Source organism: Erpetoichthys calabaricus, chromosome 3 (genome assembly GCF_900747795.2).
Source record: "Erpetoichthys calabaricus chromosome 3, fErpCal1.3, whole genome shotgun sequence".
NCBI lineage: Eukaryota > Metazoa > Chordata > Cladistia > Polypteriformes > Polypteridae > Erpetoichthys > Erpetoichthys calabaricus.
Genome location: NC_041396.2, coordinates 237,974,427 through 238,000,040, shown reverse-complemented (window position 1 = coordinate 238,000,040; position 25,614 = coordinate 237,974,427). Strand labels below are relative to the sequence as shown.

General features: G+C 36.6%; 1 protein-coding gene and 1 long non-coding RNA gene across 2 annotated transcripts; one reads left to right on the top strand and one right to left on the bottom strand.

Annotated features, from left to right (window-relative positions):
* Positions 1-19,493: 19,493 nt before the first annotated feature.
* Positions 19,494-20,215, top strand: LOC127526975 (uncharacterized). The gene is made up of 3 exons (XR_007934341.1): positions 19,494-19,588; positions 19,831-19,914; positions 20,138-20,215. It is a non-coding gene; the product is annotated as an uncharacterized LOC127526975 (long non-coding RNA).
* Positions 20,216-24,087: 3,872 nt separating this feature from the next.
* Positions 24,088-25,214, bottom strand: LOC127527108 (uncharacterized). Its single transcript, XM_051924744.1, has 2 exons — positions 25,173-25,214; positions 24,088-24,841 (listed from the first exon to the last, which is right to left on the bottom strand). Exons 1-2 carry the CDS (start codon positions 25,184-25,186, stop codon positions 24,088-24,090), a joined length of 768 nt encoding a protein of 255 aa, XP_051780704.1. The 5' UTR covers positions 25,187-25,214.
* Between the last annotated feature and the right edge of the window lie 400 nt (positions 25,215-25,614).

Genomic DNA, 25,614 nt, shown 5'->3' with positions numbered 1-25,614 from the left:
CACTCTATGATAGAGCCAAGTGAGGAGGTGTATAGAAAGGTAGAAAGGTGCACATATTTGGATGTTGTCTTGTGTTACTATTCAGATAGTCACAGATATCCTTATCTAAGTCATTGGCAGATTCAGAAATCCTTGTACTCTTCTGCCTGAAAGCAAATGTCAAATTACATCTGCAGACTTTGCAGCATTTTAGAGAGAAAGAGATATACAGAACATAATTACTTCAATACATACTTAAAATACTGTATATAGATAGATCTTTATTGTCTTTGTCACTTTTACAAAGGAACAACGAAATTGAAGGTGTAGTCGACTCAGTGTAAGGCATAAAAGTTAAAAAGACATGAAGAGAGAAAATAATAACAAACAGAGTAGTAATAAAAGTACTTTGCAAAATATACCAATTGCACTTGTTATATATACAAATTGCACTGGTTAAATGTACAAATTGCACTTAAGGTCTATATTGCACATTGGGAGAATGATACGGAGCAGTTTTATTCTAAATTCAGAGCCATGATTGCTTTTAGATAAAAACGGGATGTGATGAATCCTGTGAAATGTCTATTGCTTTTTTGCAGCATCGGGAGGTGTAGATTTGTAGTGGGGAGGGTACAGCCAATTGTTCTCTCTGCTGTCCTGATGACCCTGTGGAGCGCTTTCCTTTCTGAGGAAGTGCAGCTGCCGTACCACACACACAGTCCATACGTAAGCACACTCTCGATGGAACTGTGATTAAAGGCAAGGAGCAGATTTTTGGGGAGATGGTTCTTTTTGAGGATTCTCAGAAAATACAGTCTCTGCTGCACCTTCTTCAGCAGCTCCTTGGTGTTGGCACTCCAGGTCAGGTCATCCTCCAGCTCAATGCCCAAAAATCTGAACACCGGAACCCTCTCCACACAGGCCCCACCAATGATGAGTGGCTGGATGTCAGTTTTGTTTTTCCTGAAGTCAATAACAAGCTCCTTCATTTTTGTTGTGTTTAGGAGCAGGCTATTGACTCTGCCCACCCTGACAGCCACTCTACCTTGTCCCTGTATGCCAGCTCACTCTTCTTGCCCAAGATGAGTCCAACCACCGTCGTGTTATCCGCAAACTTTATATCGTTGCTATGGTGAGTGGGGACACAGTCATATGTGTAGAGGGTGTAGAGGAGCGGGCTGAGCACACAACCCTGCAGCGTCCCGGTGTTGAGGTTGAGAGCAGTGGAGGTGTGGGGACCCAGCCTGACCCTCTGGGAGCAACCAGGCAGGAAGTCCAGTATCCAACTGCAGGTGAGTGATGGAAGACCCAGATCTACCAGTTTGGACACCAGTCGTTGTGGGAGGATGGTTTTAAATACAGAGCTGAAGTCCACAAAGAGAAGTCTGACGTAACTCCCCTGTTGCTCTAAATGGGTCAGGGAAGCATGAAGGGCTGTGGCCACAGCGTCCTCCGTGTATCTCTTTGGTTTTTAAGCAAATTGAAATGGGTCCAGGTCTGCTGGCAGGCAGGCGATGATATGACTCTGCACCAGTTTCTCAAAGCACTTCATGATGCGATCAAAGCTGCGATTGTAATCCACGGAGAGCCCGGTGTCCGTGCAATGTCGTCTGGAATGTTGTGGACGTGGAGAAACTCGGATGTCGTGCAACTCTCGCTCCGTAAGCCGATAGATAAAATATCCTGCCGGCTAAATGTGTATTTATCCAGGCAGGGTGGAAAAACCAAACTCTGAGTCTGAGAGCACACAGCCACAGCGTCTAAGTGTTCCACCATTGTTAAAAAAAAGAGAATCATTAACAGATTTTATCACAGGAGTTTCAACAAGATGTTGGTCTTTGTACTTACCTATTGACAGATGGAAAAAATGAGACTCTTCCCACTTATCAAATTGACCTTTGACTAAAGATGCTTCAACAAATACTCTGGAATTAACACTGAAGCCTTTGTTGCCACCTGAGATTTCTCAAATGAGAGATGATCATCTAGCTGGCTTGAGGACTATGTAGCAAGTGCAAATTTTAAAGTTGCCTAAACCACTGTATATGTAATTTTATACTGTATTATAATGTGTTTTATAGTTCAATACTCTGATTGCTTATAAAGGTCATATATGATTCAGTACTTTGAATAGAGCCTGAACATTAATTTGTCATGCTATTGTAGTATGACTTACATAAGAATAGCACTTGGTGGTGATAAAGGAGGGTTTTGTGATATACAAGAATGGAAATACAAGAAGGAAGTACAAAAGAGGGAGATTTAACAACACAAAAAACAGTTTTAGAGAACAGATAGGTGTGCATCCAGTATTTGAAAGTCATTTCTGTTTTCAAGATTACATTTTTGTTGTGAAATACATCTCCACTTCTGGTTCTAGTTATTTCTTGCACTTATTTTTAAGTGTGTTTATATACAGTATAATGGAAAAAGCACTTACTGTGCTAGCCATGTTTGTCTCTCTCAGCATGAAATACTTGACCTCCCAGCCCACCAATTTGGTTGAAATCTGGCACACTTATTTTTTATGGAAATGTGTCTAAACAGTTCCGTTATCATGAATTTATCTCAAATTCAGCATGCTGTATAACATTGTGAATTTTCACAATCTCCCATTGCAAAGTACTGGAAAATTTGCAAAGTTATCAATCTCAATCAGATTAGTTTACTGTTTCTAGGTTACAATGAGAGAGCAACTTGTGTAGTTTATATAGCATAAAGTGAATATATATGTACTCAGTATTTACAGTATATTACACTAAGAATAACCTCATGGCTCCCATATCTGCACATTATGGTTGAGTATTCCTGTGACCCTATACTTTAATGGCAAACACCAGACTTTCTCTTCATTTGAGGCCCCATCTACACTAATGCATTTAAAATGCATTTTAAAAATAGATAAATTTGTCTACATTGTCACCTTTCATCCACACTAATCCATTTTTTTGACCCATGAAAATTAAGACTTTTAAAATCGCCCCCCAGAGCCATATACTTATGAAAATGTAGCATCAGCATTTCATTGTGAGTGGGCATGAATGTGATTTTCTATAAATGATACTGTGATTGCACTCTGATTGTTCCTTGTTTATTTTGTGGCCTTTCACGGATTGGTTCCTGATCCTCATAAAGGCTCATTCTCTGACTGGTCAGCCTTCATGAAAGAAAAACATTTTTCAACATACCGGGCATAAAGAAGTTGCTTTCCATGACAATTGTTGTACTGCTTACCTGTATGCCTGAATTATAATTACCTGAATTATCTTTTGTAAAGTCTAAGTACTTTGTACTTGGCAAATTACCCAGTATCAAGCATCTATTGGTTTGAAAGCAGCAGTTTTACATTCACTGTACTTAGCAGAACCCCCGTAGTGTTTTCGCACTGGCGACGTGCATTGCATGGGTAGGCGGGAGCGTTCCGATTTTTTTACGGACAGTTGAATGGAAAAAAAAATCTACTGATATCTTGGGAAATACCTGGATGTTTTCAGTGCCTAGAAATGCCTCTTTATGCCCACAACCAACCAAATATTTCACATGCTTGCATCATAAAAGGTGTCATTCAGCTATAGGGTGTCCTGTTTGTTAGTACCAAAGTTCACAATTTTGAATAACCAATTGCAGAATAAATCACAGCTATTGTTTAGCAGCTGTGCCTGCCTGTCAAAGGGTGGAAGTGGCCACTTTAATAATGAAATAAACGCCATTCATAGTGGAAGAATATAAGCAATCGTAAGTGTATCTTTTCAGTTGTTATTGCTTAGCTATCTGCAGAACAGAGACAGCAATTCACATCTGTGCATCAACAATCTTGGTAAGTACTACTTAACTTAGTGCAACTGTTGCCAGCTTTTGTAGCATCGCAGAGATAGAAAAGCTATATTTGGTGTTGTTTTTCAGATTCATATGAAAAGGCTCATAACTACTTTCCACTATGAACACAGATCCAGAAAGCACAAGGAATTTAAGACATAAAATTTCCCAACAATTTCATATCAACTAGTCATCTGTGATACCGTTTTGTGCTAACCAAAAACTCCTAATTTAGACCAAATCAGAAGTATAATGCTGCACTTTTATCAAGTGATGAAGTTAATAACACCCTGCCTGCAGCCTTCAAGATTTAATAAAAGTAAGATGTCTTGTCAATTTAACCTGTTAAGTAATAAATGGTTAACATATGATATGTTTAATTTCTATTTGTTTTTTTTTTACCTGAATAGTGCATAACAAAGACAACATCACACAACCTGCTAAAATTGTCATTTTAACAATTTTCTCAAACAGGGGCAGAAAAAATAACACTCCCATTGTGATTGATGGAACTATTTTCAGGACAAAGGAAAAGATAAAATAATGTTGTTATCACTATGCTGCTTGCCCACAATAGTTTCCCACCTATTCGTCCATAGGCATGGCACTCCTCATACTGAAGTTATTTTGCCTTTGCTCAGTATACTCTGTGTGTTTTGCAAACATTCTGTTCATTGATTCAAAAGAAAATATATAATTCTCAATCAAAGTTTGTCATATTAGTTGCTAAGTTATCTAATGTGTCTTTAACAAGTTGCAGTAGGTCTTGGACCATGGTAAATTCTGGCAGAACCATCTTGATCAGAATGCAGTTGACAATAATAATAATAATAATAATAATAATACATTTTATTTATATAGTGCCTTTCCCATGCTCAAGGCACTTACAGAATATAATAAAGAACGGTAGCGTATACAGTATATAGCATTGTACAAACCAGATAAATAAATAAAGAAGATTAAGACAGTGAATTCTGAAAAAAAAAACTAAACAACATAATTGATGGTCTCGCACAGAGACACACAGGTTACATTAGCATCTTGACAGAGAAGTAAACTGAGAGAAGGGTAAGTAGAGCTAAAAGCCTAACTGAACAGATGAGTTTTGAATTGTTTTTTTAAAAGAACTCATGGAGTCAGCTGACCTGATTAATTTCGATAGGTCATTCCAGAGTCTGGGCGCTGAAGGCCCTGTCACCCATGGAGTGTAGATTAGTGTGGGGTACAACAAGATTGCCAGAATCAGAGGATCTTAGTGGGCGGGCAGGCACATAGTGATGGAGTAGGTCACAGATGTAGTTTGGCGCGAGGTTATTAAAGGCTTTGTAGGTTATTAGTAGGATTTTATATTCGATTCTGTAAGACACAGGGAGCCAGTGGAGACGGAGCAGGATGGGTGTGATGTGCTCGCTGCTGCTGGTTCGAGTAAGGACTCTTGCAGCTGAGTTTTGAATAAGCTGGAGCTGTGATATAAGATTAGAAGGGGCACCTGCCTGTAGGGAATTACAATAATTGATGTGGGATGTGATAAAAGCATGGACAAGTTTCTCAGAATTAGAGAAGGAGAGGAAGGAGCGAACACGGGATATGTTACGGAGGTAAAAGTAAGAAAGTTTCTTAATGTGATTTATGTGGGCAGAATAAGAGAGGGAGGAATCAAAAATGACACCAAGATTTTTTACAGTAGAGGCAGGTCTGATGAGATCACCGCCAAGATAGACTGGAAAGGAGCTCATTTTATTAAGTTGCATTTTAGTCCCAATTTGCAGGAGTTCAGTTTTATTGCAATTTAATTTTAAAGAGTTCTGCTCCATCCAGGTTTTAATTTCACTAAGGCAGGTTGTGAGCTGAGAAAGCTCTGATGAAGTTCCACTTTTAACATTGAAGTAGAGTTGAGTATCATCTGCATAAAAATGATAACCCAGTCCATAGCTACAGATAATATGGCCAAGGGGAAGCATGTAAATACAGAAAAGCAGAGGACCGAGGACAGAGCCCTGAGGAACTCCTTGTGTGACTGGCGCTGAGCTGGATCTGCTCTTATCAAGACTAACAAACTCTTGCCTATCAGTCAGATAGGACTTGAACCACTGGAGGGCAATGCCAGAGATACCCAGCATGTTCTCCATTCTGGACAGTAGGATGTCATGTCTGACTGTGTCAAATGCCGCACTGAGGTCTAACAGAATTAATATGCTGGTTTGTCCAGAGTCTGCTGCCATAAGCAAATCATTGGTTACCCGTAGCAGAGCAGTTTCACAGCTGTGCCGCGCCCTGAAACCCGACTGAAAGGGTTCCATCAAATTATTAGAGGTTAGGTAATTGGTGAGTTGGGAAGCTACAACACGCTCAAAAACTTTTGACAGGAAAGGTAAGTGGGAAGTAGGCCGGAAATAGTTAAGATTGTCAGCATCAAGACCAGACTTTTTTAACATTGGGGTTACAGAAGCAATTTTAAAAGTGAGCGGCACAGAGCCAGTGTCAAGGGATGAGTTTATTATTGTTGTAACAGTCAGGATTATGGCATGAAGGCAGGATTTAAGTAGTGTGGTGGGGATGGGTTCCAGTACACAAGTAGTCGGCCTCATCTTACAAAGCAGGTTATTAACAAAAGCAGATGTGACTGGTGAGAACTTAGAGAAGGAGCTGGATGGAGTGGGAAAACAGGGAGAGATATAAACAGATGATGTATTTATGTTAGTTGAATTATTTAGATTGTTAATTTTGTTACAGAAAAAGTGGAGGAATTCCTCACAGACTTCAGTAGAAGAGGTAGTTGGGCCAGATGCGGGTTCGAGTAGTTTATTAACTACAGAGAACAAAACCCTTGGGTGATCAATGCCACTTTCTATTATTCTGCCATAATGGGTGTTCTTGGCAGAAGTTAATGCTTCTCTGTAAACTCTTTGGTGGTCAGAGAAAGCTTGGATGTGCATGGTGAGGCCAGTCTTACGTGACATTCTCTCAAGGCGTCGGCCAGCAGCTTTCATAGATCGCAATTCTGAGTTATACAATGAGTATTGTTTACACATACAGTAACAAACAGTAGATAGAGTAGCAATCTACTTGCACTTTTATCATTTTTGATATATCCCTTATACATTACAGATTACTTAAGAACAGTCACGACAGTGATGAGGAAGATGTAGGAGGAGCTTACCAGCAAGATCTCTAACATCATACAGAGACAGGATAATATATAAAAGACCCTGCAAATTGCAAATAATGTATATGTTGATGAGGAGCTTCCTTTTTCTCTTTCAAGACCAGGAGCTTTGACAGACATTGGTAATTTCACAATACATTTGTCAGAGATTATACAATACAATTTTGGGCATTTGAACAGCTTCTTCTTCTTCTTTTTTCAGCTACAGATCATCTTTTTCTATATCTTCCTGTCCTCTGCATCTTGCTTTGTTGTACCTACCACCTTCATGTCTTTACTCACCACACCCATAAACCTTCTCTTAGGCCTTCCTCTTTTCCTCTTACCTGGCAGCCCCATCCTTAACATTCTTCACCCAGTATACCCAGCATCTCACCTCTGCACATGTCCAAACCAACGCAATCTCGCTTCTCTGACTTTGTCTCACAACTGCCCAACCTGAGCTGATCGTCTTCTTTTTCTTCTTTCGGCTGCTCCTATTAGAGTTTGCCACAGCAGATCATCTTTTTCCATACCATCCTGTCTTTTGCATCTTGCTCGGTTACACCGACCACCTGCTTGTCCTCTTTCACCATATCCATAAACCTTCTCTTAGGCCTTCTTCTTTTCCTCTTGCCTGGCAGCTCTATTGAGCTAACCCTCTAATGTACTCATTTCTAATCCTGTCCATCCTTTTCACACCCAATGCAAATCTTAACATCTTTAACTCTACCACCACCAGCTCTGTCTCCTGTTCTTTGGTCAGTGCCACCGTCACCACCAAATATAACATAGCTGGTCTCACTACCGCCTTGTAGATGCTTCCGTTTCACTCTTGCTGGTACCCATCTGTCACAAATCACTCCTGACACTCTGCTATACTCATTCCACCCTGCCTGCACTCTCTACTTTACCTTTCTTCCACATGCCCCATTACTCTGTACTGTTAATCCCTAATATTTAAACTCACCCACCTTTGCTAACTCTACTCCCTGCATCCTCACTATTCCACTGACCTCCCTCTTATTTACACACATGTATTCTCTCTTGTTCCTGCTGACCTTCATTCCTTTCTAAGACATGCATGCTAATATCTATTGTTTTCCATCCATCCATCCATTTTCCAACCCGCTGAATCCGAACACAGGGTCACGGGGGTCTGCTGGAGCCAATCCCAGCCAACACAGGGCACAAGGCAGGAAACAATCCTGGGCAGGGTGCCAACCTACCACATATTGGTTTCCAACACGGGCAATATCTATATTTTAAAGAAGGCAGGACAGTCAAAGAATCAATGATCTGAATGATTCCCTGCCTAATGACAAATGCTGTTGCCCAGTTGTGTAACTGGAGAGGTGTGGGGGAGAAAATCTATTTCAAGGACCACATCCTGAAAAGCATCATCCTCAGTATGTAGGTTTGTACAGCCACTAATAAGCATCAATCCTTCTGGATGCCAGAGTCAGTATATTATAAGTCTGTCTTTATTATTTCAATGATGCTCATTAATACACTGAGGTAGATAAAAGAAGTTACAAACAAATTATATATGTGGTGGCAAAAGCAATCAGGAGAAACCCCACCACAAAGAAACTAATGAAGAGGAACTGCCACGGTAGGTGACTCGGTTTCTGAAAGGTGCCTCTGACAGAGATGCCAAAAATGGCAAAGAATGAATGCAGAAAAACATTTGCAATGTTAGGCTTCAATTGTGTTTACACTAAATGCTTCTTTATTTGGTCCTTGTTCTTTTACTATCCCACATTATCTCTTTTTGTTTTTCTTTTTGCTAACTTTGTACAGGCAGTGTTGCATGTGAAAGGGGAAGATTGTAAAAAAATGTGCATAAAAGTGTACAATATATTATCAGTATTATTGTAATTATTATTATTGTTGCATAATCTTTTCTCTAATAAACATATAAAGACTTTTACTAAGTGTGTTATATTTTTGTTACATTTTTCCGTACATGAGAGGTGGTCAATTAATGAACTGACAACAACAAAATTTAATATTAAGATAAAATGAAAGTGCATATAGCAGCTGAAGGGCAGATTTCTGTTGGCACATGCTCTCTTGCCGCCCAAGTACTGACTGTCAGACATCAGCTGTTGCCACTAGTGGGCCGCCAGGGAGCCACGCAAAAGCTGATGTGCAAAATTGCAATGTTTTGGCTGCTAGAAGTCCACTAGTGGCCCACTGGAACTTAGTTATCAAGGTACTTACCGGTCACTACAATTTTGTGGTAAGTAGTGGTGGAGGGCAAAACCACTGCAGCAAAAAATGAAGAAAATCCAGTGAAAAAAGATTGTTAAGTTGATAGCCTCTAATCAACATTTATTACTTAGACTTAATCTGTTTACTAAAGAGGAGTGCATTCCGCAGCAAAATTAATAACAAGAAATTTTAAGTGAATGGGTGTAGAATGCAGTCGAGCTCACAACATTACAGGACAGACAGAGACAAGAAAGCACATAGCAGTAAAGTGTGAAATGTACGGAGAGGCTTTACTGGACTTTAACAACATTTAATAACTGCTAGCAACTGATAACAACATGTACTTGCAGTGTACACATACAACCCGGCCTAGAGCCTGTTTTCGGTTATTCCCCCATGTCTACTGTAAAGCACATAATAAATGCATTTAACTACCATATGAGATAAAGTGTTGAAATATGTGCACATACAGTTTATTTATTCATTTATTTATTTTTTAACGTTATAAGATGCGCGCTGAATGCTGTACACTGCTTATAATAAATCATCTGGTGAATGCACATACAGCTAAACGCTTTTCTTTTAATTGTTGCTTTAACATTTGCTTTGTTTTTATTTAATAACAATATGACCATCACCACCTGCGGTGGGTTGGCACCCTGCCCGGGATTGGTTCCTGCCTTGTGCCCTGTGTTGGCTGGGATTGGCTCCAGCAGACCCCCGTGACCCTGTGTTCGGATTCAGCGGGTTGGATAATGGATGGATGGATGGATGACCATCACCACTTCTCAAGACTGTTACTTGAACTGTATTTAGTGCATTAACGTGACACAGAGGAAATTCGCTTCAGTTCCAAAAAGAATTTATTTCTTCTTCTATGCTGTAAACACTCTTATCAAGTCCTGCCTGCGCTGATATTTTTAAAGGTGTATAAAGCAAGCAAGAATCTGATTTTCATGGGCTTCTGAATTTTTCACTACACAATTCCTTCAAAGAGTTTGCCACCAAAATAGGGGAATCTAGTATAGGAACAGGTCACCGTCATTTCAGGCGTTTTAGTATGGATTTAGTATGGATATGTTTGTGAGCAGTGTGAATGGGGATCATTTTCCTTTAAAAACTCCTTTTTAAAATGAAAATGCGGTAATGTGGATATAGCCGTACACTGTACAAATTCCAATAAAAATAAGTTAAATTAACAGCAATAAAAAACATTAATACATTAGTACCCATAATTAACCTGCAGTGTTAACTGTGCAATTTCTGCACTGCTCATATCAAGTTTAAGATTTGTTTGATGATTTATCTATGCAGGCATAACAAGAAAATATTTTAGTATCATATAATAGTCATACATGGTTTGAGATTGGAAAAAGTAGGGTGAAATAACACCTTTTATTGGCTAACTAAATAGATTACAAATGCAAGCTTTTGAGGCAGCTAAGGCCCCTTTATCAGTCAAGGTGTAACAAAGAAACTGAAAAATACTCTAGCTTATATTGGGACAGCAAAGTGATTTTTTTCTTTCATCTTAACAACCTTTTTGTTCAAATATTAACAAAATTAATAGACCTTAGATGAATTAAGCCTGAAAGAAGAGAACAATGAACTAATAAAATGTAGAGATAAGATAACCATCACCAGGGAAAGTCCTGTAAGGTTTTTTTGAAGTGCATTGTCTGTAAGATAGGCTTCTGACGTAGTCAGCTGGTCAATCAATCTGTTAGTCAACATATCTGGTCATAAAACTCTTGTCTCAATTTAGACAATTTTGTAGAGTATTGAATTTAAGCATAAGTTTGTATTCCCATTCTCTCCGCTCCTGTTGGGTCTTGAAATTACCCATAAGCACAGTGACCCTCAGATCCTTTATGCTGTGGCCATTACTGTTAAAGTGTGCTGCCACCGGAAGATCAACACTGTTCTGATTAATATGAAATCTATGTGAGTTCATTCGCTGGCGCAGTGTCTGACCAGTTTCCCCTACATACAATCCAGTGTTGGGGCACCTTATGCACATAATTAGGTAGACCACATTAGCAGATTTGCGTGAGAATGAACCCTTTATTTTATGATCCTACTGGCAATGTGGTATAACTACCTGATCTTCTTCTTTTGGCTGCTCCCGTTAGGGGTTGCCACAGCAGAGCATCTTCTTCCATATCTTTCTGTCCTCTGTATCTTGCTCTGTTACACCCATCACCTGCATGTCTTCTCTCACCACATCCATAAACCTTCGCTTAGGCCTTCCTCTTTTCTGGCAGTTCTATCCTTAGCATCCTTCTCCCAATATACCCAGCATCTCTCCTCTGCACATGTCCAAACCAACGCAATCTTGCCTCTCTGACTTTGTCTCACAACCGTCCAACTTGAGCTGACACTCCAACGTACTCATTTCTAATCTTATCCATCCTCATCATACCCAGTGCAAATCTTAGCACCTTTAACTCTGCTACCTCCAGCTCTGTCTCCTGCTTTCTGGTCAGTCTCACCGTCTCAAACCCATATAACATAGCTGGTCTCACTACCGTTCTGTAGACCTTCCCTTTCACTCTTGCTGATATCCGTCTGTCACTACTCCTGACACTCTTCTCCATCCATTCCACCCTGCCTGCACTCTCTTTTTCACCTCTCTTCCACAATCCCCATTACTCTGTACTGTTGACCCCAAGTATTTAATCTCATCCACCTTCTCCAACTCTACTCCCTGCATCCTCACCCTTCCACTGACCTCCCTCTCATTTACACACATGTATTCTGTCTTGCTTCTACTGACCTTCATTCCTCTCCTCTCTAGAGCATATCTCCACCTCTCCAGGGTCTCCTCAACCTGCACCCTACTATCACTACAGATCACAATATCATCAGCAAACATGATAGTCCACGGGGACTCCTGTCTAATCTCATCTGTCAACCTGTCCATTACCATTGCAAATAAGAAAGGGCTCAGAGCCGATACCCTGATGTAATCCCACCTCCACCTTGAATGCATCCATCACTCCTACCGCAGACTTCATCAATGTCACACTTCCCTCACACATATCCTGTTAACCTCTTACGTACTTCTCTGTCATTCCCGACTTCCTCATACAATACCACAGCTCCTCTCGAGGCACCCTGTCATATGCTTTCTCCAGGTCCACAAAGACACAATGCAACTCCTTCTGGCCTTCTCTAAACTTCTCCATCAACATCCTTAGAGCAAACATTGCATCTGTTGTGCTCTTTCTTGGCTTGAAACCATACTGCTGCTCACTAATCATCACCTCACTTCTTAACCTTATCTTCTTGTACTCTTGTCTACTTTGTGCATCTCTCTGACTATCCCACTTCTTCTTTGCCATCCTCTTCCTCTGTATACTCTGCTGCATTTCCTCATTCCACCACCAGGTTTCCTTTCCCTCCTTCCTCTTTCCAGATGTCATGCCAAGCACCCTTCTTGCTATCAACCTTACTACATCTGCTGTAGTTTCCCAGCAGTCTGGTAACTCTTCACTGCCACCCAGTGCCTGTCTCACCTCCTCCAAAAACTCAACCTTGCAGTCTTCCTTTTTCAACTTCTGCCCTCAATCTCTTTCTCTTCTTGATCTGCAACGTCATTGTACAGACCACCATCATATGCTGCTTAATTACACTTTCCCCTGCCACCACTTTGCAGTCTTCAATCTCCTTCAGACTGACTCTTCTGCACATGATGTAATCTACCTGTGTGCATCTTCATCCACTCTTGTACGTAACACTATGTTCCTCCCTCTTCTAAAAATACATATTCACCACAGCCATGTCCATCCTTTTGGCAAAATCCACTATCCTCTGACCTTCTTCATTCCTACCCATCACCTCCTTGTCTCCACTGTTCCCTTCACCAATATGCCCATTGAAATCCGCTCCAATCACCACTTTTTGTCCTTTGGGTACACTGTTCATCACTTCATCCAACTCACTCCAAAAGTCTTCTTTCTCACCCATTTCACACCCAACTTGCGGTGCATATGCACTAACAACATTCATCATTACACCTCCAATTTCCAGCTTCATAATCATTACTCTGCCTGACACTCTTTTCACCTCCAAAACACTCTTGACATACTGTTCCTTCAGAATAACTCCTACCCCATTTCTCCTCCCATCTACACCAATTTGAATCCACCTCCGATCCACTTGGCCTTACTCCCCTTCCATTAAGTCCCTTGCACGCACAATATATCAACTTTCATTCTCTCCATCATATCTGCTAACTCTTATCAGTCATACTGCCAACATTCAAAGTTCCTACCCTTAGTTCCACTCTCTTTACTTTCCTCCTCTCCTCCTGCCTCCGGACACGTCTCCCCCCATTTCTTCTCCTTCTTCTTCTTCGGCCAATAGCAGCCTAATTTCCGCCAGCACCCTGTTGGCTAACAGTACTGGTGGCGGTCGTTGTTAACCCGGGGCTTGACCGATCTGGTATGGAAATTTGTATTGTTGTCCGCATATTGATTTGGCAAAATTTTACACCGGATGCCCATCCTGATGTAACCCTTCCCATTTATCCGGGCTTGGGACCGGCATGAAGAAACACACTGGTTTGTGCATCCCCTGTGGCTGGGTTTTTATTTAGCATTTAGCATGTCATTTGGTACAAAATGTAATTTGTGTTTTAATAAATTGTTTGCATCTATCTGGTTATCCTGTTGAGTATTTGTATTGAGTTAATACAATTCAAAAGGTTTAAGGCAATCAGTTTCCTTAAATAAAGTGATTAGCAACTATCCAATATAATGTTATTACAACTTTGGTCTAACATTTTACTTGAATAGAAAGAAGTGAGTTAATTCAACTTAAATTGTTGGATTTGCGCAAAAATAGTACATTTAAGTGATTCCAACATTTTCATTCATTACAATAGCTTCATTTTAATAAGTTCATACTTTCAATAATTTTAAGTTCACCTCAATAAATATAGTTAGTACACTATACTAAAGTTTATATAACTATAAACACTTGAGTTGTTCATACACAGTTCAGAGAATTAGTGTGGCTCAAATGATTGAATCATTTTACTTGAATGGTTTAAGGCAATCAGTTTTCTCAAACCATTTGAGTTTTATTAACTCATCAGGTTTTACAGTGTAGTAGTATAAAGATTTAAACTTGTATTTATGCTAATTGAATAATGTAGAATAAGGTTTGACAGAGTGACTGCCTAACTGTCTGGAAAGATTTTAGTTTGTAAAAAATTAAAAACACATTTTTGCTAAATTTAAAAAATATATTTTTTCTCAACACTGTACCATTAATATTGTCAAACCCATTTTGCAAGCTTGGAATCAACTCTGAACAAGCTGACACTAAGCATACAAAACTATTGTGGCACTAACTGTATAGGTTTGAAATGTTTTATAAATAAAGATATAGGCACAGAATAGACAGACTATTGAGCAGATAACATATTGAAGCTGCTGTAATAAATGAAGAGTGAAATAGAAATGTTTATACAAAAGATCCATAAATGTAAATATTAATTGAAAATGTGCTGCATAATGTAAATAAGATAAATAAAAAATTGGCAAAGACAGTGTATAAATACAATTATTAAGGTATATATAGAGTAACAAGTATATACAGGAGATCAATGAGAAGGGAAAAAGCTTAAAAAGCCATTAGGTGTGTTTAGATTTCTGCCCATCTTTATTTACAGTAATGCAACATTCATAAAACCCATTGAAGCTCTTTTCAGCTTTAAAATAAATGTGGAGAGAACAATTACATTTTAAAATTGGTTTATTTATTCTAAATTGGCCCTAGTGTGTGCTTGGTGTGTGGGTGTGTTTGTGTGTGTCCTGCGGTGGATTGGCACCCTGCCCGGGATTGGTTCCTGCCGTGTGCCCTTTGTTGGCTGAGATTGGCTCCAGCAGACCCCCGTGACCCTGTTTTCAGATTCAGCGGGTTGGAAAATGGATAGATGGATAGTTTATTTGTTTTTACCTTCAATCTGTTTTTAAATTTTTCCATACTGCATATTCCAAATTCAGGAATGTGGGGGAACAAAACCCCACAATGGCCAATGCAGAATCTACCTCAGAGAAGGGTTAACAGTGTACTTTTTATGATCAAGAAATATCATTAATTCAGTAGTCAGCATTATGAGTAAATGCGTTGTCAGTGCAGCAGTTGACTTAAGACAATAGCAGAATTGTAAAGGATATGAGTCCCAAGAGGTACTCTTTATGGTGCATTTTTTGTTATACAAGATTAAATGCAGAATTTTTTATGTACATAACGTGTTTATCTGATGAGAATATCATTGACTGCATATTAAATTCAAAATGATGTCTGCCACATAAATGCATTTTTTTCATTTATAAGGTAGCAAATTTTGTAATCTGTACTGGGATGTTTGGACATTTTATTTTTTATAATGTCCCTCTTTTTCTTTATCCAGTTTTTACCTGATTATGCCTTAAAATAACTGGTACTGACTGTATAATGACATTAATGTTCACAAGGCCAACCATGGATGTTTAATAGTAGTTACCTGCACCAAAAACACAAATATAAATCTGAGATACCAGTTTAGAAATGCAAGTAAACCTAACAGTGTATATTTAAATTTTGTAGCTACTTTGTGTAAAACTAGGCTAATGAATAGGAAATATGCATATTGCACAAAGTATACACCCTGGTCATATATGGAAATATATTCCAAGAATTGTGAAGCAAGAAAGCTACCTGATTCATCACAGTTTTCCAGTAATATTGTAGTACACGGGGGATATCCACACATGTATCATACATAATTTTATATACAAGCTTCATTTAGGTACAGTGGCAATTGCTGCTGAATGGCATTATAACATACCTGATTACCATTAAAAATGATTTAAGCTATTTGTACATATGGTTATGGCATCACATGGATTTTCACCAAATATTTCATACTTATTTGTTCCGAATCCAGCAATGTACTTGTGAGGTAAGCTATTGACTATAAAATGAAACAGTGTACAAGAATGTATCCCATTGATGTACTAGTATTTAATTCTATGGCAAGCCAAATTAACATTTAGAGATATCTCAAAATGAATTTTATGATATCTGGAAATGCATTTTAGATATCTCAAATTGAATTATAGATATCTAAAAATACATCTATTTTAAGATATCTAAAAAGAATTGTATGATATCTCAAACAGATTTCAAGATATCTTGAAGTGATATGCTGTACATTTTCAGATATCTGAAATGCATTTCAAGATATCTTAAATGCAATTTGAGATATCTTGAAATATGTTCATGTGCATTTTGAGATATCTCAAATACATTTCAAGATATCTTAAAATACATCTGCAAGCATTTTGAGATATCTCAAATACATTTTCAGATATCTTAAAATAACTTCCTCCGTATTTCAAGATATCTCAAATACATTTTCAGATATCTTAAAATAACTTCCTGCGTATTTCAAGATATCTCAAATACATTTTCAGATATCTTAAAATAACTTCCTGCGTATTTCAAGATATCTCAAATACATTTTCAGATATCTTAAAATCACTTCTTGTAAAATTTCTTATACTTTCAATGGAACTTCCTGCCCATTTTAAGATATCTCGAAATGCATTTAAGATATCTCGAAATGCACAGGAAGTGATTTTGAGATATCATGAAATGTATTTCAGATATCTGCGAACTGACAGGAAGATATTTCGAGATATCTTAAAAAGTAATAAAATGACTTTCTTTTTTTAGTAATACTTCCGCCCATTAAAGTTAACAGAGGATGCTGTACGGTGCATGTTTTATATAGGTAGCATTCTGTGTTTGAATATTCGTAGTAAAGCTTACAATATCTAGGCCTCAGTTTGTATCGTCATATTCAGAGTTTATGTAAAGTATTGGCATTACAAAATGTAAAAAGAAAATTTACACAAGTTGTCGTTGATCGTGATTGCTGCAGTATTCTGTTCAGAAAAGGAAACCCACGTTTATATTATTGATCGTACAAAGCCATAAGTTTGTAATTACGGGATCATCATAAAGTACAAGGTAATCTTTTACAATTGGGTGCGCGTCTAATACCAAAAAATTTGTTACGTTTTAATCGAAACATAAATGTACATATGAAGCAGCTTGAAACATTGCTTCATAAGGCCGCAACTCGAACGGTAAGACATATTTTTGAAGGTTACACTATTAATCAATAGCAACAAAAAGTACCATTAAATCTCCTTTCTTGTGATAGTTTTTCTGTAATTTACTCGTGCAATGTGCTGATTTCTTCCATTGCTTATTTGACATATGAAGCATATGCCCAGTTAAGACAAATATTAACTGTTTTAAATCTTTTACCTTGTTTATGTTATGAAGTGAAACCAGTTATTATGTATTATGTGTTTTATGTTCTGCTTTCAAAAGAAAATTGTACCAGTGATTATTTAACCTGATGTCAGCGGAAAGAGAACAGTTACAGGGTGTTTTAACCCGGGCCATGTCGTGTGTTCGAGAAGCTGAAGAAGCAGCAGAAGCAGATGACTTTGCAGCTTCTTGTGTGAGACAAACTAGAGCTTTATTTAGAAGAAGTGCACGGAGACCACCTTTATCAGGGGGTTTGTATTATTTTAGTATTTTTAAATACATGCAGGTTACTCCCACCTATACAGCGCTGGTCGTATACCTTGATAAAATGTTTTCACTAGTTTTGATTAATAAACCTAACGAACATTCATCCACTGTTAGGAGAATATTCGGAGAGAGAAAAGAAAACGTGTTCAACTGGCAAAGTTCCTTACTTGCGCTTAAATGGACACCTATGGCGAAGGTCATTAAAAAGTTCACCCGTTTACTTTTCCTTGACAAAGCTGACTGTTTTATTGATTTGTAACCCATGATAACTTCTAACAAAAGTTAGTCAACAACATTATAAGTCATGTATTTTTTACATTTAAAGAAACGTTTATGAGTGAAGGCTGTAAAACCAGAAATAACATATATATATTTTTTTTCCTTCTTTCCGTTTTTTCATTGTTATGTTTTTTTCTTTTACCTAGTTTAAAATAAATATTTTTTTCTAATGACACATGCTAATACTTCATAAATTAGAAGCAATAATACATTTCCTGTATATTCAGTAATATCTTGAGATAATGCTTGTTGTAGAATATAATCACTCTGAAGTAAAGTCTGACTTTCTTTTTTCTTTCACATATCACTGCAGCAACTATCAAAAGACTGTTCAGAAATCATATACTGTACATCATTATTGTTATTGCAATGCTACAGGACTTGTGTTGAAGCATAATCTTGAACACATATGCACAAAAAACTCTAAATTAAACTATAAATCGTGTACAACGTGTGGATGCCAGTCCTATTTAAATAGTAATAATTGCAGTTAGAGAATATATATTTCCAGATAGGTACGAGAGTATTACTTATTTTCCTAGAAAGATACTTCACAGATTACATTTATTTCAATTTTTGTTTTCCCCAGATACTACAACAAGAAAAAAAGGAAGATCAAAATGCGATATATGGAAACTTAATTTTTTCCTTCTCCAGAAACACAATGAAGAGTATGTTCCACCTCCCTCAGAACTTTCACGTCTTACAAGAAATGGCTTAGGTTTGTACTCGTCATTTAAGTAATTTCTTTAGACAACCTAGTTGCTTTCAAATGCGGATTTGTTCCTACCCCCTCCCATAAACTCTTACTTTTAACTTCTTACATATTTGCATATCTCTGTAAAACTAATGTTGAGCAAATATATCTTGTATATACAAGTATATATATATGTATGTATGTATGTATATTTGTATGTGTGTCAGTGTATGTGTGTATAGATCTGGCCATGCAGAAAATGTCTGATGTGTGTTAATTGAATATGGAGGCACACTGAAAAAACACTGAAAGGAAAGGAAATTCTTGTTATCAAACTAAGATTTTCCAATTTTAGGTAATATAGAGCATCATCTTCCTAATGAGATGTAAAAGTTTGATTAGGATTTTTCCAGTTGAGTAAAATTAGTTGTTTTGTAAGCAGTGCATAATAGGACATCACAATGCAGTTTTCATAGCAGTTTTAAATTATTGCACAAAATTATGTATTCATCCAGTATGCAGATCATTTATGGAATTTCATTACATACTTGTACAATAATTATTTCTCTGATTTCAGGTCCTCCAAAACATGAGCAGCCTGGGACTCAAGACAGATATGGAAGCAAATCATCCATTAATAGGAACTGGACAATTCCCCAGTTAGAGAAGTTTATTATTGAAAGCTACCCAAATGTTCCTTTACACTTAACAGGATTTAGTTTTGCCAAAGCCGAGAAAGGGAGACGTTTGCAAGCTTGCAAACTGAAACTGCTGCTCAATTACAGGAAAAAATTGGGAAAGGCAAAATATTCATAATTCCTCACCGTGACATACCACTACCGATTCAGGTAGAAATCTCACTAATTTTTATAATATGTTAAATTGTGCATTGATTAATATGATACTCTCTCTGAAGAAAGAAGAACCTGTCATTCTGCAAAATCTTAAGTGAGCATTTATAAAGTATATTGTGCAGTTGTGCTTCATTGCATGTTAATTACACTTTGTCACTCAACTGAATCCACACATTTGTTTTTATGTATTACTGTATATTTAAACACCACATTCCTTTCTACATTTCCTTTTCAAGATGGAGCAGATACACACGGCACAAGAAGAATCAGAATTTAGACCAGAAATTCCAGGTCAAGTGCATGCAGAAACAAGTTATCAGGTATTTATTTCGTATTGTTTGTTATTTTAAAACCATTATATTAAATGTTAGTAAATAAGGTTCATTACTTATTAAGGACACCACTATGGATTATATTCAGTATAAAGATAAATCCTTTATAAAAGAAATAACATTGATATTTTAGTGTTAAAAATTACTATTTTTTTTTTGTAATTATTTATTCAGTTTTATAGATTATTGCTTTACCTGATTTATTTAATAGGGAGCGCAGGCAACATTGTCACAGGAGCCACATGTAGATAGGCTGGAAAACACAAGAGAACCTCAAGCAGAAGTAGATAGCCAGGTATGTAATTTGGTAAAATTCTTTACTACATTAATCTATCCATTTTTTGAAACTGCTGATGGCAGCATGAGGTAAAAGAAGAGAGCAAACCCTAATCAGTATGCCAATCAGACACTCCCATAGTCACCAATACCAATCCAATTTAGAGTTTCTGATAAAACTAAAAATGAGGCACTTGAGATGTCAAAGGAAACAGGAGCTTATTGAAAAAATGTAAATATAAACAATATGGGCAGGTCCCATAATGGGCTTTTGAGCCCAGTGTTGAGGAAGCACACAAACCTCTGCACCACACTGTTCTTCAGTCTTTAAAGAGATCTGTTACATTAATTTAAATTATTTAGTCATGGCAAGTTGCATTGCCTACATACATTGTTAGTTCCCTGTGTGGATGCATGGTTCCTCTCACAGTCTATAGACAGTCTGTTAAATCAATCAGTCAAACTGGTTTTGTATTGGATTGCCTGAGTAAGTGTTTCTGTAATGGACTGGCATCTCATCTAGGTCTATTTTCTGCATTGTTTTCATTACTGCTGGGATAGGCTCTGGCTATGTGACATGATAAATAATGCTTTAACTTCGTTCTGAAGCATAAAATACAGTAATAGTGTTAATATACATGCATTATATACTGTTCATAGCTGTACACAGTGTGTGTATATATATATATATATATATATATATATGTACACACTTTGGCCAAAAGTTTTAGAACACCTACGTTTTTTCAAGTTTTTCTTAAAACTTAATCAGTTGAAATGCAGACACACCTGCTTAATACTTATTGTAGTGGTGGAGCCATACAGCCTATCCGAGAAGCAGTGGATCAAGACAGAAAACTCTGAATAGGGCACTAGTTTATTTCAGTGTTTTTATTTGATATTTTACCTATAATTAACCAAATTGCTGTAAATATATTTTGTCAATTTTGCTTAGGCCAGATTTATCTGGTCACTTATGTGTTCTGTACATCACTTAAACTTAGCTCAATAGTGTTTTTATGCTCATCATATGCTCTTCTGTCGTTCATTTTATAGATTTTGATTGGTGATATTGAGAACTTTCTTGGAAGTGCAGAATATGAAAACAGCACATCAGAGGTAAATTTCATTTTAAACATATATTAAGTGTATAATTTTTATGGACTCTTACTGATGCATGTATTATTTTATCTTCAATGAGTTTTATTTAAACTTAAAATGAAACATTATTGATTTTCTAAAGTAAAGTTAATTAATCAATAAATAAATTAACATTTTCCAATCACTTGCTTTTGCAGTTGCGATTATCCAGACTGCATGAAGAGGCAAATGTACCAAGTCCTCCAGAATCTCCTTTTGCTTATATAAATGCTGATACTCCCACGGTAAATATTTAATGCTTTAAACATTCAGAATTAAGGGCAAATTACGTGATAGGAGGAAAGGAGAAATATGTGTGAATGTATTGAGAAACAGGAAGGACTCTGGAAAATGAGGTGTGTGCTTGTGAACTTGTTTTGTTATCCTTACATATTTTATCATTAATATTTTTATTTTGTTTCTGTTAGGTTCAGATTAAAGTATCTCAACTGGAAGAAAAACGATTCCATCTTGACAGAAGTAAGTTTTACTCAGGGCAATTCAGTCACTTTCATGCATAAATCTAACCAAAACCATTATAATTTACAAATTGAGTACTGTACATTGGATTACATTTTTAGAAAAGGAAATGCATCTCTTTGATTTCAAGAAATTACAGTCAACAATCAATTAAGCCTCAAATTTGGTAAAAACAACCCTTCACGAAATTGTGATGTTTAATGGTCCTTACTCATGCTCCAACACTTTCTCTTAAGACTCACGTTTGTATTTTCCATCCAGACATTCCTCTTTTTATGTCCCTCTTATAGACTCAGAAATTTCTGTTGCTCTCACGTTTTGATTAGCCCCTTACATTTCATACTACTGTATATATTCCACAGTTTATTTTTTTCACTTTCTTGATAAAAACATGTTGTATTTTATGAGGTTTTTCGGAGCTTGAAGGATTAATAGAGGAAGAAATCATTATCAAAATAAACAGGGAAATAATATTGAATGACATGCAGCGAATTTATGGAACAACAGAACTCCTCAACAAAAAGCTTCAAGTACATTTTATTGGAGAAGAAGGGCATGATTTTGGCGGATTAACCAAAGATCTTTTTTCTTGCTTTTGGAACTGTGCCTTCACTGAGTGGTTTAAAGGTGAGGATGCTCTTGTACCTTGTATACCTCTCTATCATTATCATAAAGCACAAGAAATCTTTACAGTTGTGGGAAGAGTATTGTCTCATATGTGTCAGCTGAACAGATGTATACCTCCAAGATTCTGTAGGTCAACATTGCTTTCTATTGTATTTAATACCTCCACCATTCACAATAACATTCTTATAGATGACTTTCTGCTTCATGTAACTGCTTCAGAAAGGATCCTCCTAAAAAAAGCAATTAACCACTTTGAAACATTAAGAGACTTTGAAAAACAAGAGCTCTTAACATTTTTTTCTGTAAATGGTATGCATAGTATCCCAACACCTATAAATCTTAAGGATCAGATCATTCTTATTGCACAGAATGAACTAATAATTAAACCAGGGTTCCTCAATAATTTTATAAGACAGTCAATTCCAGATTCCCATTTCACAGTTTTTTGGTCACAATTAGATATTGACTCAATTTCCTACCTATATTGGCAAGAAATGCCAACTACAGAACGTGTTTTGACATGCTTTAAAACAGAAACAGATCTCAGGCCAGAGGAAGAAGTTGCATATTATTATTTGTGTGATTTCATTAAGTCAATAGATCCTGATGAACTGTCCAAATTTTTGCATTTTGTCACAGGTTCACCTTTACAGCCTACTGAAATCAATATTACGTTCAACCGGTTATGCGGTAGCTTGCGACGACCCATTGCACATACTTGCAGCAACACTTTGGAAATTCCAGTTGGCTATACATCAGTTCAAGAATTTAAAAGAGAATTTAAAACTATACTTAATTCTGAGTATGCATTTGGAATGACCATATTATGAAATTGCAAAACAAAAATGACACTTGAAATGTCTTTGAATGAAACTTTTAGATATCTTTTTTACTGAGTAACTGAAGTTCAGGTTGACACAACAGATAATATGTATTTTTGAATGAGAGCTAATTCATTTGGGTATAGTTGATATTTTCATGCATATTTCATATATTCAGTAACATTTTCTCAGTTAATATTTGTAATCCTGTTTACTTTCACCATTTAAATGTTTCTGATATTGTCATTTAAAATACTGGCTGTTAATGATAATATGTGAATATATATTGTTTTCAGTATAAGTTGTTGATTTAAAATAAGTTGTTTAATTAATTCAAATAAGGTGTAGTTTATGTACAAATTGTACATCTATGTTTATTCAACTTCATTAAAAAATGTATAATTTTCTTCAAATGTTTTGAGTTGGTGAATTATGTGTCACATGTCAAGGCATGTAATACTCAGTAATTTGTTTTAATCGTGAATGAAACAGTAAAAAGAGAGAGAGTTTATTTTTCTTTTTAAAAATTATTAAAACAAAAATGTATGGCATTTGTTAAATGAATAATACTGTAAAATAAATGTACAACTTAATGCTTAATCATGTCTTTTTTATTGTCAAAGTTTACAGAATTCAGTTCTGCACACAACAATCATTACCATAAATAACTGTAAGACCATTTTACAATAAAGTAAAAATGAATTTTGGTTGGTTATAACACGCTGTTTACCATGTAGTATGCATTACTGTCGATGCTGGACCTTGCCAATGTACTTATGAACAATTTTTTAATACTACATGCAAAATGGAGTGGACACTATGTTTGGGTATCTGTTAATAGCTCATTGGCCTTTTGAACACAACATGCATATTTATCTTTTAAATTTGTTTCTAGCTGAATAGCATCTTGTAGTATCTGTAGATTTTGGACAGACATTTCAAGTGGGTTGAATGTCTCCTGAGACTCCATATATGCATCATCTGAAAATGATGCACCTATTCTTTGTAAATGTTCTATTAAACTCTCTCTAAACTGTTGTGTATTCATGTCAGACAGACTTCTTTGGTGAGATATAGTGGACAAGCTATCAAACCATATTTGTTCCGGTGTTCTGTTGTGTTCAGTTCTAATTCTATGTTTATTCCAGCCTTCTCTGAACATTTCCAATCTTTGATTAATTGTTGAGTAGTAAACATATTGTAGACATCCTTTGTGTAAACTGTTGCCTTCTTCAAGTATTCCATTATCTTCCATTTCATAAAATTCTTTGTAGATGGGGAAGAGAACCTGTTGAAATACATCTCTCCATAGCCTTTCAATTCTCTGGTTGTGGACAGAAAGTCCAGTTATATGGCTGCCACGGTGTAATCCTCTGATGGCATTCATAAGCAGTGCTACCTGAACATTTTCTGTGCCTTGGTCAGACCTCACTCTTAATGGTAATCCATACTGTAGAGCACCCCTGCAGAAAGTCTGTAGCACCGTGGATGAAGAATTATTTGTAGCACAACTTAAATAAGGTATTAGACGGGAAAAGCCATCGATAGCACCATGTACAACAAAGCCCCACCTATCCATCAAAAGAAAAAATGTTAAGCACATGTACAGTTTAGTGAAAAAATTGAATTATAGATTAGGTTCCAGAAGGAAAACACAAATAATATACATGTTTATACATACAGATATGAAAACTGTTTTCTGGATAATGAAAATGTTTAGAATTACACATAATTACCTATTCTATTTTCTATTGCTTAAAAAAATAATATCAGTTATTTTATGCAAAAAATATAGCTGTATAAACTAAAAAGTGTCACATATTAATTTGGTCCACTTAAGACAATAATGAAGCTGAAAGTGATATTCATTAAATTAAGAAATAAATCTTACAGGTCTTTTACCTTATAAGCTTCATGTGACTGTCAATGTGCCATATACTGTTAGGTGAGATGGCATGGTATGACCTTCTTTGAACAGTTTGTGACCATCTCTGAGCAGTGCCAACTGGGTCAAGTCTAGCCAATGTGCGTCGAAGTCTGTCCCTTTGCACATGTATTCCCCTTGCTCTTAGCATTCCTGACATCATCTGTTAAAAAAACATAATTTGAACATTTTTAAATAAACTGATAATTTTAAACATTAAAGCTGATTGTACAGGGTGTGTAATTATAGGTAACCATCATGTTGTAAGGAAATTAAATGTTTGTTTTCTGAGCATTACAGCTACATAAACTTATAAGATCTTGCCAAGGAACATATTTTATTTTAAAAAGATTGTTGGTAAGTGATATATTCAATAAGAATTAATGAAATGGAAGGGAGTGTGGCATGGTAGTACAGTGG